The sequence below is a fragment of the Haplochromis burtoni genome, unplaced genomic scaffold (assembly GCF_018398535.1).
Source record: "Haplochromis burtoni strain Fernald_Lab_line unplaced genomic scaffold, NCSU_Asbu1 Contig_349, whole genome shotgun sequence".
Taxonomy (NCBI): Eukaryota; Metazoa; Chordata; class Actinopteri; order Cichliformes; family Cichlidae; genus Haplochromis; species Haplochromis burtoni.
In genome coordinates, this window is record NW_024582710.1 from 80455 (window position 1) to 95260 (window position 14806).

Here is a 14806-nt window from a genome sequence, read left to right on the forward strand (position 1 = left end):
CCTTTCTGCAAGCTGCACTACATGAGAGACATCTCCATTAGGAGGCAAGATAAAGATCACTATTTTACATGTTTATAGTGAAATAAATGTATATTAAAAAATACTTGTATGTGCATGAATATGTTAAGAAGCATATTTGATTGTTTGTTCTACTTTTTTTATTTTATTTATACAGTAAAACTGTCATGGCAACACTGCGCAGTTAGCCCAATTTTTTTCAGGCAATATAATGCATTTGCATATGTGTGTAGAGATGTGTTTGTGTGCATTTATATGATCATAGTCAATATTTTTTACTTTAAAATCTACTCATAATTACAGGACATGGATGTAAATGGGAATGTGCACTTTCTGTCCTCAGAAAGTGAGGACAGTGAGCTTTCAGGGAGTGACATTGAAGTAGAGGAGTGGATCCCTGAATGAGGTTTGCGGGACACTTAGGAGCTCAGGGGTCAGTTGGTAAAGTAACTGTGTCTGTGTGTGTGTTAGTGCCCACATAGCAAGCAGGTCTGGCCAGGATCTGGTATCAAGCCAGCTGACAGCAGCCGGCTGACTTCTGGCATGAACAGAGTTTCGGCATGTTACTTTTGCACTGTTTTGCATGTTCTGACACATGTTGTTATTACATGGCTTGATTAAGGTACACATTAGGCTGACATCTGGGGCCAGAGCTGAAACTTTTCTGGGCCAGCACAAGGCCAGCAGTGTGTCTACAACTGGTCCGTGGCAGCACACCACCTACAGATGGCCCACCGCAATGAATGAGGCCCTTTGGTGGCCCAGATCAGGTTTGCCAGAGGTAATCCACACATGGGCCAGCACAGGACCACCAGTGTGTCTGAAACTGGCCTTGTGCTGGCCCATGTGTGGGCCACCTCTGGCAAACCAGGTCTGGGCCACCAAAGGGCCGTCATTCTTTGCGGTATGTGGGCCATGTGTAAGCACATTGTGTGGGCCTGATCCCTGCCATACCAATATTGCTGTGTGGGTGTCAGTGTGTGTGGTCATGTATTACTTATTGTTGTAGGGACACAAATTTGTTTACACACTCCATATTGTGAGGTCTCGCCTACTTTATGGGGACAAATTGCAAGGTAAATCATTCAATTTTAGGGTGAAGGCTTGAGTCAGGGTTAGGGTAAGGTTCAGGCAGGGACTTGTGATGGGTAGAGTCAGGATAAGTCTCCAGGAAATGAATGTACCGTATTTCCCGGACTACAGAAGCGCACCTGAATATTAGCCGCACAAGCTAAAATCAGGGGAAAATCCTGTTTTGTACATACATTAGCCGCACCTGACTAAAAGCCGCAGGTGTTTCAATGTTGACTTATCATATGTAAGAGAATATGCACAAAGCGAATTGTCAGGAAAGAGATGGCTGTTTGGAGACATCACTTTTATTAATATTTTGAAAAACAAGTTATGGGTACATATTTGCATAACTTTTTAGGTATATGTACAAGTAGCGGTAATTACAAGTACGAAACATGTACTGTGCTTCATAAATGAGTAACAAATGTAGTACATAACAATAACCTACAGCACACCAGAAAAATAGATTCGGACTACCTTTTAGGCTCAGGTGCAGTGACACGGCTTTAACAAGAAGAAAAGTCAGTCATTCACCATCTTTCTCTTCTTCCTGCGCACTAAAACCACCAAAGTCCTCTTCTCCAGTGTCGGATACGAACAGGCTCAGGATGGCTTCGTCATCCACTCTCGCTTCTCTCCTTCGTTGTCACTTTCAAAACCAAAGAAATCCTCGTTGTCAGTGTCAGAGTCGAACACCCTCAGAAGGGCCGTGGCGGTGTCCTCCTCTCCATCATGCAGCAGTCCAGCCCTTCGAAATCCGTTGGTGATCGTGGATGTTTTCACACTTTTCCACGCTGTCAGAATCCACCGGTGGAGTTGAGCATAACTTGCTTTTCGCAAGTTTATCGCCGCTCGTCATCCACGCCTCCCGCTGAACGCGTAGCGCTACTTTGAAGTTTGTTTTTCGCGCTACTTCGTACGGCACTACGTTGCCTGGCGGATGGACATGTGACCAACATACCACTCTTGAACCCCGATCCTTCCGCCAGGCAACGTAGTGCCGTACAACAGCAGAACAAACAAAACAAATCCGCTCATGGACAATCCATAGAAAAGCCGCACCTGACTAAAAGCCGCAGGGTTCAAAGCTTGTGCAAAAAGTAGCGGCTTATAGCCCGACAATTACGGTAAGCTAATGTAATTTCCCAAAAGTGATGGAAACACAACGTGTGTGTGTGGGTGTCTGTTTGTGAATGAGGCAGTCCTCAAAGGCACTGGCAAACAATTTGAATCCTCATTTGTCTTTGTTGCATTTCTATACCACCTTGACCTCATCCACTGACTGCTTGGAGATCTGTGGCTCACTCCTGAAGGCAGTAATCATTAAGCTGAAAAGTCTTGAAGAATAGATCAGTGTCTGGTGTTCTGAGTATTGTCGTTGTCTTCCTTTATCAGCCTGAAACATCGCAGACAAAGACTTGGCATGACGTTCCTGAGATGAGGGCTCCTGCTCCCCATTGCCCAGTAGTGATGAATGGAGGACAGCTCAGCAATCCCCATGTGTATCAGGATCATCACAAAGTTCATCATCTCATCTTCAACAGTGGCAGAGGTAGTTTGGATGTCCTTTAAAGCAGCGGTGCCTAACCCCCGGTCCATGAAAATATTGTCCATGGCGCAAAAAATGTTTGGGACTGCTGCTTTAAAGGTTTCAGTAAGTTGGCCTGGTACCTGCTATCATGTTTAAATGGTGAGCACTGGTACTCAGCCAGGGCTGGGTTTTCCTGATCAGGTTTAGTTGGCTGTCCGTTGGCTTCTTCTTCTTCTTCTTGGTGGGCCTCTTGGCTTGTGATGCTGGCTAGTTATCATCCTTGTCACTGCATTGTTATCCACAAGCACCTCAAGTGCATACTCCACACACTTTCTCTTGGCAGAGTGGTCCATGTCACTTGGGCCTGGAGTGTTGACATCGTGGGTTGGTGGGATAAAGTTGGGCTCTTCACATTTTCATCTTCTTCCTCCGTACCGTCACATTAAATGGGCAGAATGGGACAACGACATTCTCCATCATTCCGTAAAAGAGTTGATTAGGCTGCTATGTAACTAAAGAGATAATGTAGTTGAGTCAACATCAAGGCCACTTTTAACTATTTGTGAAGGTAAAGAGAATAAGGTCCAAGGTCCAACAGACCAAACCCACACAGATTTCACTATTAGTTTTCATAATTTCTATAAATGTGTTATCTTCTGACGGGAGTCCCGTGGGTTGAAGAACAACCCTTCAACCATATGATATTTGACTTTTAATAATTTGCCACTGTTATAATACACATATGAAGTCCTAACCTTCAGTGTTATTACTGTAGGTCGAGGCACAGGGCTGTAGTTTGAAATGGTCCAGGCCACTGGTGATTAGTCAGCTATCATGACTTCATTGTGAGAAGCTTGAAGTTTGCAGATTGGCTGGGAGAACTCTACGTGGTTCGACGTCCTCATGGAAAGGCATGGGGAAGCCATTTTTGGATTTCCCGTTTCACCAAGTTACCAAATACAGTAACCCCTACTGGGAGAAAAAGAGCTTACATCATGTTTGATATTTTGTCACCAAAATGATGGACTGAGGAACACCATCAAGTGCAGAGTGTATTGAAGGGCGTCTTGCGATATACGTGATTTGTGCAGTTGAGTTGCATTAACTGAGGAAAGGAAGGAAATGACAGGAACTAATAACTATGATACTGATTTCGATACAATTTCAAGTAAAGATAATTACTCAGCATTTTAATGAGTTGAATGCTTTGAAACACATCACAGACACACACATACATATATCCATTGTTGTTTATTGGTCAGTATTTTTCACAGGCAATAATAATCATTGTCATAATAGTGCACTTTTCCTCTTTTGTAATTATACTACAGACATTTCTCTTTGTCATTAATTGGGTGAGCTGTTTTCTCGACCCCACCCTCTCCTACGCTCCACCTCCGCCCTCCATTTATTTCTCACATCATGAATTTCTCCAGAGTGAAACATTCTTTTTCTTCTGTGTGGAGTGTGGGTCACAAGATGGGAGTTGGGAGTGGGGCTTGAGTGGCGGAGCAAGGGCGGATATGGAGGAGGGACATGATAGGAGATTATAGTCGTACAACTTTAACTGCAGAAGAAGAATGAGCAATAATGATGAGAGGAAGAATTGTATGGTGACTACAGTGTCAATAAAACATAGTGAACGCTACATAGATATGGATGGCATACAATGGAGACAGGCACACAGCGTATACAAATGTATACAGCATCTTTGTCGAAGTATACTGGGTATAAAATGTATACAAGAGGGGTGGTTATATACGGAGGTGAGATATGTGCATGTGGTGAGGGATAGGATGGGTGGAGCAGGAGACCAGGAATACAAAGGGGAGGAATGGGAGGAGGAAAATGTAGAAAATGTTAAGTGAATAGGTGGAGGATAAAGGAGGAAACGAGTGAGGGGGGACATTTCTTTCAATAAGGGAGTTTTGCGCAATCAAGCCAAGCGCCCTGTTGTGTCTTTGAATGGATTAAAATGCAGTGTTTGCTCAGTGGAGCAAAATTTAGAAGGTTCCTTTCCTCTTCTTATTTCAATCCTTTAGCTCTTTTTCTCTTCTAAGTGGATGAAAGATGAACCTTTGTTTTAATAAAAAGATCTAACACTACCTTTTGTGTATTTGAGTGTGCAACTTTAACACTCGCCAAACTCTGACCTGTCAGGTGTGTGGATCTCACTGCTGGGTTTTCCCACAGGTGTACATTATGAGAATGGGAATGGAAAAAAAGAAAATTTTTGAAGACAGCACAAGTGATTGTATCCACTAAAAGGGAAAGATGTCAAAACGTCATGAGGGGCTCTGCTGTGAAAACTTTCATTTTGCAGCTTCTTCTTTTAAACTATTTATAGGCAGCTGAAGCAGAATTTGTAAAAGCAACCAGGAATATAGCAAAAAAAAAAAAAAGAAGGAGAAAAAAAGATGTAATGACAAACACGCCTGAAGGTCAGTGAGGAATGAAGCTGGTTTGCATGAAACGACACAAAATGTTTTACAAGGAGTGCACATGACTGCTCTGTAAACTGTTAGCATTGTAATACTTGGCAGTGTTTGAGCTAAATGTCAATGTTAGCATACCAAGCAAGTAACGTCCTCTGGGGCTCAAATATGAAGCCAAAGTAGAAGCCCAAAAACTACAGTACCTCAAATGTCCACATCAGTCCCATCGATTTCCATATTAAAATGCAGAATAAACTCATTTACACGGTGGTACAAAAATAAATAAATATTTGTTTTCTTGTTAGCTAATATCCCAGGGGGTGACACTTTATATAACTTGCCCTTACATAATTTCTTAATAATAACATTAAGAATGAATAGGGCTGTTTTGCGACTGGGTTAGGCCTGTAGCCTTTTGCTAGCTATCACCTCAGCTAACTGGAGACACTGTACTGGTATTCTAGAGCAGTTTAACACAATTATTTGATAAATAACATGGCTTGGCTTTTGTTCAGAGTGAAATTATATTTTATTAGACTGTTAGTAATAATTAAGAAGTAACTGTGTGCAGTGTACCCACAACAGTTACACACAGTCTGTAAATGCACCATGCTAACCAAACATGCCAATTCTTAACTGATAGCTAACTGTTAGCTCAGCAATAGTCATTGGTAGCTCTGAAACAGTAAGATTGTAATTGCTATGTGTATATATTGTTAATATGCAAATGTTCAGCAGGTATAATGCTCACCAAGTTCTTTTTTTTTAGATGGGCCTAATAGCATGCTAACATTTACCAGTTAGTTCTAAACACAAAGTGCAGAAAACCACCTAGAATACATGAATTTGGTGCCAAATTACTAAGCCAATTTAGTGGACAAACTGGAATTTTCCCACTTAAATCAATTCAATAATTAAGATAATGATGCTCCTTTTATCCACAAAGACACATATCTAACTGGGCTGAAAAGGACCTTTAATTTGAAAGGCCTTAGCGTGTGTGTTGTACATAGAGACACACAGAAACACGGACTTCTTTGTTACAACAAGTAATTACATAACATTCCAGCAGATTATCATCCTGCTGTCTTTTCGTTTGAGGTCTCAATTAAGAAAAAAAAATTGAACTGAACAAACACCTAAAAGAGGCAAAGACTCAGCACTGAAGGTATTTTATGTGTGTGAAATCTTGGTCTCGCATTATAAAATGGACATCTCTAATGGCAAAAATAATGACAAAATAAATCTAAAGTGCAGAATCACAACATAAAGCTTAAAGGGCTGTTTTGCAGCATTAAAATGTTAGAATTTTAAACAAAAAAACTTTGGACTAATTGTTTAGTTTTTGTCTGCAGTACCAGACATCTAACTAACACTTCCCTGTCTTTATAACCACCTATATCCATTATTGAAAATAATCCAGGAATGCAAATAAATACATACACAAATACATAAATACATTAATAAATAAATAAATAAATATTTTCAATAAATAGACAAACAAACTATTTCTGCCCTCTTAAATAGTTTCAAAAACGTTTCTTGACATTCACATGGTTGGTGCTATCTTGGTGTTAGACTCTAAAACTTAAAAAATTAAAAAAAACAAAACATACCCATACGCAAAAGCTGGATTAGAGTATAAAAATGAAATACAGTAGAAACCAAAAAAAGCATCTTTCATTCCTTAGATGTGGCTTCATTTTCCTTGCCAGGCAGTTTGTGTACAGAGTCTTTATGACTACAGACACAAAGCAGTTATTTGTAACCTGCCAGTTTTGCATTGTTATCAAAGGAAATGCAGCTGAGGATGGGTTTCTGTTGCCCAGCTGTTGGGCAAAAAAGCAAACAAACACCTGGGTGTCCTGTTTAAAAAGACTTCTTCCACATTTACCTTTAAGAGGACCTATTATGATTTGTATGTCTAGTGTTAAGATATATTAATGCAAACATATTAATGCAATGAACATATGTAAATGTAATGCCAGTGAGCCAAAGGATTTCAGTCAACTCACAGTACAAGCTGACATCAACCAGAATGAGTTTCTTTTCTTCATCTGCTACAGTCATAATTCAGTCAGTACAGTTTACAAGCTCTGGGTCCTGCCCCTCTGCAGGCTTCCAGAAACAAGACAATTGGAAGAAAGTGGGCTTGTAGGGAGGGTCTAAAACAGGGGTGGGCAACTCCAGGCCTTGAGGGCAGGTTTTAGATGTGTCCTTGAACCAACGCAGCTGATTTAAATGGCTAGATTAGCTCCTCAACATGTCCCGAAGTTCTCCAGAGGCCTGGTAACGAACTAATCATGTGATTCAGGTGTGTTGACCCAAGGTGAGATCCAAAACCTGCAGGACACCGGCGCTCGAGGCCTGGAATTGCCCACCCCTGGTCTAAAATGACTGAAGGGTTACAGGTAGAATTTTTAAAAGATTAAAGAAATTATATTTTAAAACTGTAAATCATGCAATGATGCTCTAGTGTTCCAAAGTAGAAATATCATGGTCTGGAAATGAGCATAGAAGTTCCCTGCAAGTCATTTCTTAATTGTCTTTTCTATTGAGGGAGAGGTTTGAATTTTTCTCAGTACAATATTCACATGCACATATATCTACTGCTCGGTAGAATCAGCGCCCTACCCTGCATATAAAGGTTTAGCAAATATTGAGCTGTAGCTCATTGTATTCTAAATTTATCAAAATGAAATTGTCATATTTGTCCATCATGTGCTGGCTCGTGTGTAACTTTTAAGAAAGAAATATCAGGAATTTTACAAACCACTTATTAAAAAGAACTACAAAAAGGAAATTACATATCTGCTAATTTCAATGATTCTGTTTCAATCTATTTAGGTAACACAGAAAAGGTAGCTAAACTATAAAGCTAGCAGTGTGTACAGCCATCCAAGAATACTGCATGAATGCTAAAATCTGAATAAGGGTGGATAATGTTTTTCCATCGTGTCATTGCTGTCTGAAAACAGCACTGTTCATGCGAAATGGATAAGATAACTGAGTTATTTGCAGCTTTCAGAATTCGGAACTTCATAAATAAAAAAATAAATAAAAAACAGTAGATATACGACTCATTTTTCTAAACCAAATTACTTGACTGCCATCTGGTTGCAGTAAAAAGACATGTCAAGCCTAAACTCCTATTGTGTGCGGGATCTCTACGTAAGTAGCCATTTCCAGAATTTATGCCAGCGGGATGGTCAGATGGTGATGTGTAGTCACATTTCAAGGGAGATATACATCAGGTTACATTACAGATTGTAGCACAGTGCTTCAGTAAAGTCTTGATGGATGCTCAATCATCTGTGTAGGTTCTCACTCATCACAAAGTCATCATTAAGACATGCTACCAACAATCAGAAATTGAAGACAAATTTACTCACAACACTTTTGGGTAGCTGGAGCTGTTTGATTCAAGTTGGCCTTTATAAAGACACGAAAAACAAAAATGGAGAGGATATGTAGATACGTAAACAAGCTCTTAGGACCTAATAAGTTCTAAAAATATGTTACTGTAACTTAAGTCAAGCTATCAGGTGAATATTTGTGGGTTTCCAATGTGACCGTATCCTGACGCTGGTTGCTGGTTGGACTAACACAGACTTGTGTTAGAGCAAGGACAAAAAAGGAAAAACAGAGAAATGCTGAGAAGTTTAGATAAGACAATCAGCATTTGACAGGTCCACATACTTGCAAGGCCTTCATGTGCAACTGCTGTTTGTGGAAAAGGAGACTGGTTATTTTTAACGCTAATGCTTCATACTAGCTTTGTCTGAACACTGGCGTGCACTTTGCCAGGGAACAAAGATTTTGTCACTTCTTTGTTGGAGATCCACTTATGGAAGGTAAAGCTTGATTTAGACTTCTGCAGGAAATCTACATCCTAACTTACGCAGTAACCAGAAACAACCAGAAGGTTAGAGCGTAGGGTTAAAATGGGGTTCCGAATAGGGCGCAAGTTTAAGACGTCACAGCCAGTATGTAGAACAGAACTACGGTGAACAATAAAACCATGTGTATATGGCATGTGAATGTTATATGAGACAAACCTCTTTTAACAAAATATTTCTCCAAGATTGCTTTGGAGGCTTTTCACAACTTGTTCTTCTTTTCTACTACTGAATGGATACTGCTCGACCTCCTGTGTTTATGTATCCACCTTTTTCTCCCCTAGCATTGCCTGTGGTGTGTCCTAGTGTCATTAAATTGGGGCTAAATCTAACTGGATATCCACTTTTTCTTCTCCTTCATTAAAGGCAATATGGTATCATAGCTTTAAATAAGTGTAATTCAGAAATGACTGTGGGACTTCTCATACACTCAAGCAAGTTGTGTTTGTTGATTAAGATATTCACTTTGCTGTAGGGTTATGTTACATAGCTACATCAGATCCATTGTCAGCACAGCATTAAGTTGGCTAATAATTTAAGAATTAAATCCATTTTCACAACCGAGTCTAAAACAGGACTCTCCCTATAGCTCTTTCATTCCTTAACGCAGCCTTCAATTAGAAACTGATGAGACGAGAGCAGAGATGGTTTCCTGTCATGTCAGGTGATGCTGAAAAGACTTGCTGATTCATGAGACAGCCAGGAAATGAGGAATGAGAATGCCTTGATGCGCTCCGTCACTGACCAACATCTTCACGAGCCACTCTGACTGACGGGTGGGAACTTGATTGTTGAGTTTGAACAATGTGTTGCATGTGATTGGTCAGTGGGAACTTCATGTGCTTTTTTTTTTCGATCCATAGGAACAGGTGAACTAAATTTCTTCTATTTTCATAGTAAAGTGGAGCTTTTTGGACATCATTTGTTTTTAGGCTTGTCCCACCAGGGTGAAGCTATCCTTTAGGGCTAATTAGAGATCAGCTCCAGTAGTCTCCAAAAATATACATTTCTGAGAAAACGAGCCATTTCAGGGGGAAATCTTCATTAAATCCCTAGATCAGCTTCAAGGAAAATCTTCTCCCTTTTTCCATCCCATTGCTTAGGACTAAAAGTATGAAGCAAGGCAGGAAGTAAGGAAATAGGAAAGGAAAGAATGTGGAAAGGACTAAAGAGAGGAAGAGAAAAGGGCCCGGCATAGGGCCCTCACTTCTCTTCCACAACATTCTTTTCAAGGGTGAGCCTGTGTCCCGTTGGACGGCGAGAGTCTGGCCTTGTCTTTCCCCGACCCTCGTCTTTGTAAGACTGCTCCGCTGCTGCTTCCGCTACTGCTCCCCCCGTCTGCCGCATGCTCCCCCTCTCCCCGCTCCGATCCGCTTTCAGATCTCCTGGAGTTCTGACGTGTAGGAGTGCTGGGCTGGCGGGAAAGCTGACCGTTCTTCTCATCTAAACGGCAAGAGGTAAAGTTAGGGAGAGATGAAGTAAAGCTAACAAGCTACTACTCCGTGTGCTGTTGGTGGGGTGTTGGTGCTACTCACCAACCAATGCCTGCACAGAAGGCTGATCATGAGTACTCAGTAACTGAGCTTGAATGGTTTCCACTACCCTTTTGAATCTGCGGCTCGGACCTGAATAGAGGAAAAAAAAAAATCAATATATCACTTATGAGTTAGTATTTTAGGTAAAAGGACAGTAGTCTAAAAGTCCAATTTCTACTGGGTTTACCCACAGACAGCATAAAAAGTGGAAACAGCTTCAGAGTCAGAACAATAAAGCCGATGTGAAAGCACCTTAAACCTGCACCAGATGGCAATATCTCTGGTTGGAAAGCGACTTCCTATCCTTTGGAAGGAATTGAAAAACAGCTTTCTGAACTCGACCTTCGTGAACACTTACCTGCTGAGTTTATGGGTTCAGTAACTCATTTTGGGTCATGTTTGGCCCACCCAAACCTTTAATCAAAACTCTGATCATCACACATGGAGAATATGAAGTATTTCTTTGTATTTTCAGTAATACAGTTTGATCTTCTGATCATTTACTTGTTGAACTGCTCCATTACATGCTTGACCGTTCTTTCCTATGAGGAGATATCCAAGATGAAAAACAGGTCAAAAACAGGAGTGTTGGTAGCAAGAACCAAATGTATGAATTTGTTTTATTAGATGAGTTTCTCCTGTAAGGCTTTCCTAGTATATCTAAGCTAAATACCAAAACCTAGATGAGAATACCTTTATCCCTTTTTATTTATCCAAAACAATAATCAAAAAAAGAAAAGAAAAATCCTCCAAGTATCAATAAGTTCTTAATATGCAGACCTACATGGAATACCTTTATTGCCCACTAGAGGGGCTCAGCTATTAAGTAAATTCTTGGCATATCTCAGCATGATGTGTGTGACAAGTGGAGGACAAAAGAAGAGGCAGCAGGCCTAAAAGCTATCTATAGCAGATGAACAGTATGTGAAAGTCATGTCCTTAAGAAACAGGAAGAAATCCAGCAAAGACCTGGCACAGGACCTGAGAGCTGAACTGCCCTTCAGTTGATCATCAGAAATGATCTCAGTGGAAGGGAAATGGGGCTGAGGTTGGCCAAATTACACAGGAAGTGTCTTGATGCATGCTCAGTCATCCAGGTAAGTAAATCTCCAAAAGTCTCAGCTGACTGCAGATTTCCGATCTTATAAACAGTACATTTGCATAATGACTGAAACCAGCCCACTGAAAGAACAATGGGTTGGGAGGTCAGTTCCTTAATCTTAATTATGCAAATTCTCATGACCATTGATCAACAACCACTGACCACAACCCACTGATCAAAGCCCACTGATCAATGGCCATGAGTGCCATTCACAGAGAGTTGGGGAACGGCTGCAATCACAGCATTGTAAGATGGTGACAGATGGACCTTTAGTCCCCTCCTCCATTCAGAGATGGTCTTTCCCTTTTCACGTAAATGGCCTCCTTGACTCCGCCCTCAAACCAGCGTTCCTCCCTGTCCAGGATGTTACATCCTCATCATTGAGTGTCCACTGGCCTGTAGGTGTAAACAGACTGCAGTCCTGGCCTGACGAGGTAGCTCTTCTGTGTTGTAGCCAGAGGTTGTATAAATCCTGCCAATCCTCCTGGCACTTAACAGCGTACACTATGTTACTCTGTTTGTGTCGGGGGACCCGATCCTTGGGGTGGACCAGTTTTTAGCGCAGCGTGTTTCAGGGTTTAAAAGCCACAGAGACCCGGTGTTTAGAAAAAATGCGTCTCAACTGCTCCGATACTCCTGACACGTACGGGATCACTACAGGTTTTCGCTTGGGCAGCGGTTGTCCTTCTCTCCTGGATCGGCTGGAGCTTTCTTTAGGAGCCTTTCCAGCTTTGACAAAAGTCCAGCTGGGATAACCACAGTTACTCAGGGCCTTCTTGATGTTCTTCTGCCTCCCTGGCTGCTGTGTCAGTGGGGATGGTGTTCGCTCTGTGTTGTAGCGTCCTGATGACGCCCAGTTTGTGCTCCAGTAGATGATGAGAGTCAAACCTTAGATACTGATCCGTATGTGTAGGTTTACGGTACATACGGTCAGCATTTAGATGTCCCCCATTACTGATGGAAATCTCACTTTTCATATCCCCCCTGGTGAATTTGATGTGTCGGTCCACCGAGTTAATGTGATCCGTTGTGCTGAGAGTGGTCCTGTTGCTGAGGTTGGTGTCATCCTGTAATCTCTTACGGACTACTACTACTGTTTATAATATTTGGGGAAACCTGCAGTCAGCTGAGACTGAAGAAGTCACTTGGATGAGTGACGAAACGTTTCTCCCACAAAACGCTACATCCAGATGAACAGAATCAACATTTGGAGATACACAGGAACTGGACTGAAAGTCAGTACTAACACGTCTTTGTCAACATGTGCTGAGAAGGTTAGCAGAAAGGTACAACAGTGACAGTACTATCTGGAAAGTGTCTGATTAGATGTCTAATGGCTTCATTTTTCAGCATGACAATAATACTAAACACACTTCCAATCCAGTAAAAACATAACCTGGATAGAAAAACGCACAATGGAACACAATCGGTCATGGATTGGCCTCCCCAGAGCCGTGTGGGATCATCTTGACAGAGGACAGAACAAAAGGCAGCCAATATCCAAAGAAGAGCTTTGAATGTCCTTCAAGAACCTTGGAGAACTATTCCTGAGGACTACTTAAAGAAATAAGGAGAAAACTTGCCTGAGAGTTCAAAGTATGTTGAAGAATAAAGGTGGTCCTACCAAATACTGTCTGTCAAGCTCAACTGCACATCACTGCACACATCTTCTGATTTCCACAGCAAAATCTAAAGACTTTAGTTAGCACTGTATTTTCCTCTGTTAGCTGATAAATCAGGTGCTGTTATTGGCTCAAACATGATGATGTCAGACCCAGTTTAAGTGTTTGTGATCGTTTCAGTAATTTTCTCTATCTTGTATTTGTCACCTTTAGGAATGCAGTCAACCATCCTCACAGTGGATTCAAACAGATTGTGAAGGAATGAAATAACACATGCATATAACAGAGAGTAATACAGTTTCATTAGTGTCAGCCTTGCTGTTTCTTGCTCCTAACGCTGTAGATCTTCTAGGAAAACAAGCTGGGCTTTTATTGTGAAGCAGCTGCAACAAAAATAGTGTATTTTCCAATGTGTTCATCACTGACAGTGACTTCTCATCTAATACTATAAATCTTAAACTATAAAACGAGACATTTTTCCTCCATTGGTTGAATATTAAATTTGTTTTAGACGTATCACATGGCTAATTTCCCCCTTTTCCCCTTGTTTAACCAAACCTTAACTCACAGAGGTTCTGCTTTAATCTGCTGAATGGGTGAGGTTGCAGAAACACAAGTATGCCCCTGACACAGTGCAGCATTCATTTGCATCTATCTGGTAACTCCTCACATGTGGAAGCGTTAGGACTCTGGTCTCCTACCTGATATTAAAGTGAAGGTCACGCTGTAAATGCCCAGCTCTCGTCTCCCTTCTCTCTCTGCTCGTTCCCTCTCTCGCTCCCTCTCTCCCTCAGAGAAAGCGATGTCCACCTACGGGAGGAAAAGGACTCTGTAAATCAAAGCGCCCACGTAATTGCTGCATTTTTGAAAACACTCACTTTCTTTGTCATTGGAAATTTTCAAATTCTACACATAGTGACACCAGATTACCTCGGCTAAAGAGTTTGTAAAATAAACCGAGCAACCTTCAGCCGTACTCCATGGAAGATTAGACTATAACATTTTTTTTATTAATTTTAATTATTATTTTCAATTAAAATACAGGCAGACAAAGACTTTCAGTGGTTTACCACTTTACATATGAATAACATTTCTGATCTGTACACTGTGTAAGGCAGTATTTGTGTGTTATCAAAATAATAGGTCCGACTCAGCTGGGTTTGTGTTAAATAAAACCAAATTTAGTGCCTGCTTCATTCAGCACTATCAGCTGCTTGTGGGCCACACGGGTCCCTGAGGGTAATCACCTGCTACAGCTCCATGACAAATACATACCTTTACTTAGAACATGAAGGTGACATTACTGTACTGTAGTACATTTGATGCTTTTCTTTATATGATCTTCAGTATATTATAAGACCTCTTCGAGTACACTGCAGCTCCCAGTTCTTTGATAAAAGCCTGAATAATGAACGCCATTACCAGGTGTGTTGACCCAGGGTGATATCTAAAACCTGCAGGACACCGGCTCTCGAGGCCTGGAGTTCCACACCCCTGCTCTAGTGCTTGGTTTAGACTTCTTGTTGGTCTGATTATCTTTACTTGTTTTCATCTGTGGCTTGTTCCAGTTGTCTCCACTCATACAGGGAG

The 14806-nt window shown here is 41.2% G+C and overlaps 1 protein-coding gene across 4 annotated transcripts in view; it reads right to left on the reverse strand.

The window, feature by feature from the left end:
• Positions 1-3859: 3859 nt before the first annotated feature.
• The window catches only part of LOC102294511 (serine/threonine-protein kinase BRSK2), a 37815-nt gene continuing 26868 nt past the window's right edge, over positions 3860-14806 (reverse strand). For all 4 annotated transcript variants that reach the window (XM_014340306.2, XM_014340305.2, XM_005942976.2 and 1 more), the window contains 3 exons: positions 13918-14026; positions 10493-10582; positions 3860-10400 (listed from right to left, as the gene is read on the reverse strand). In XM_014340306.2, the coding sequence (XP_014195792.1) occupies positions 10186-10400; positions 10493-10582; positions 13918-14026 (414 nt within the window). In that variant the 3' untranslated portion in view covers positions 3860-10185. The remainder of the gene's footprint in view (positions 10401-10492; positions 10583-13917; positions 14027-14806) is intronic.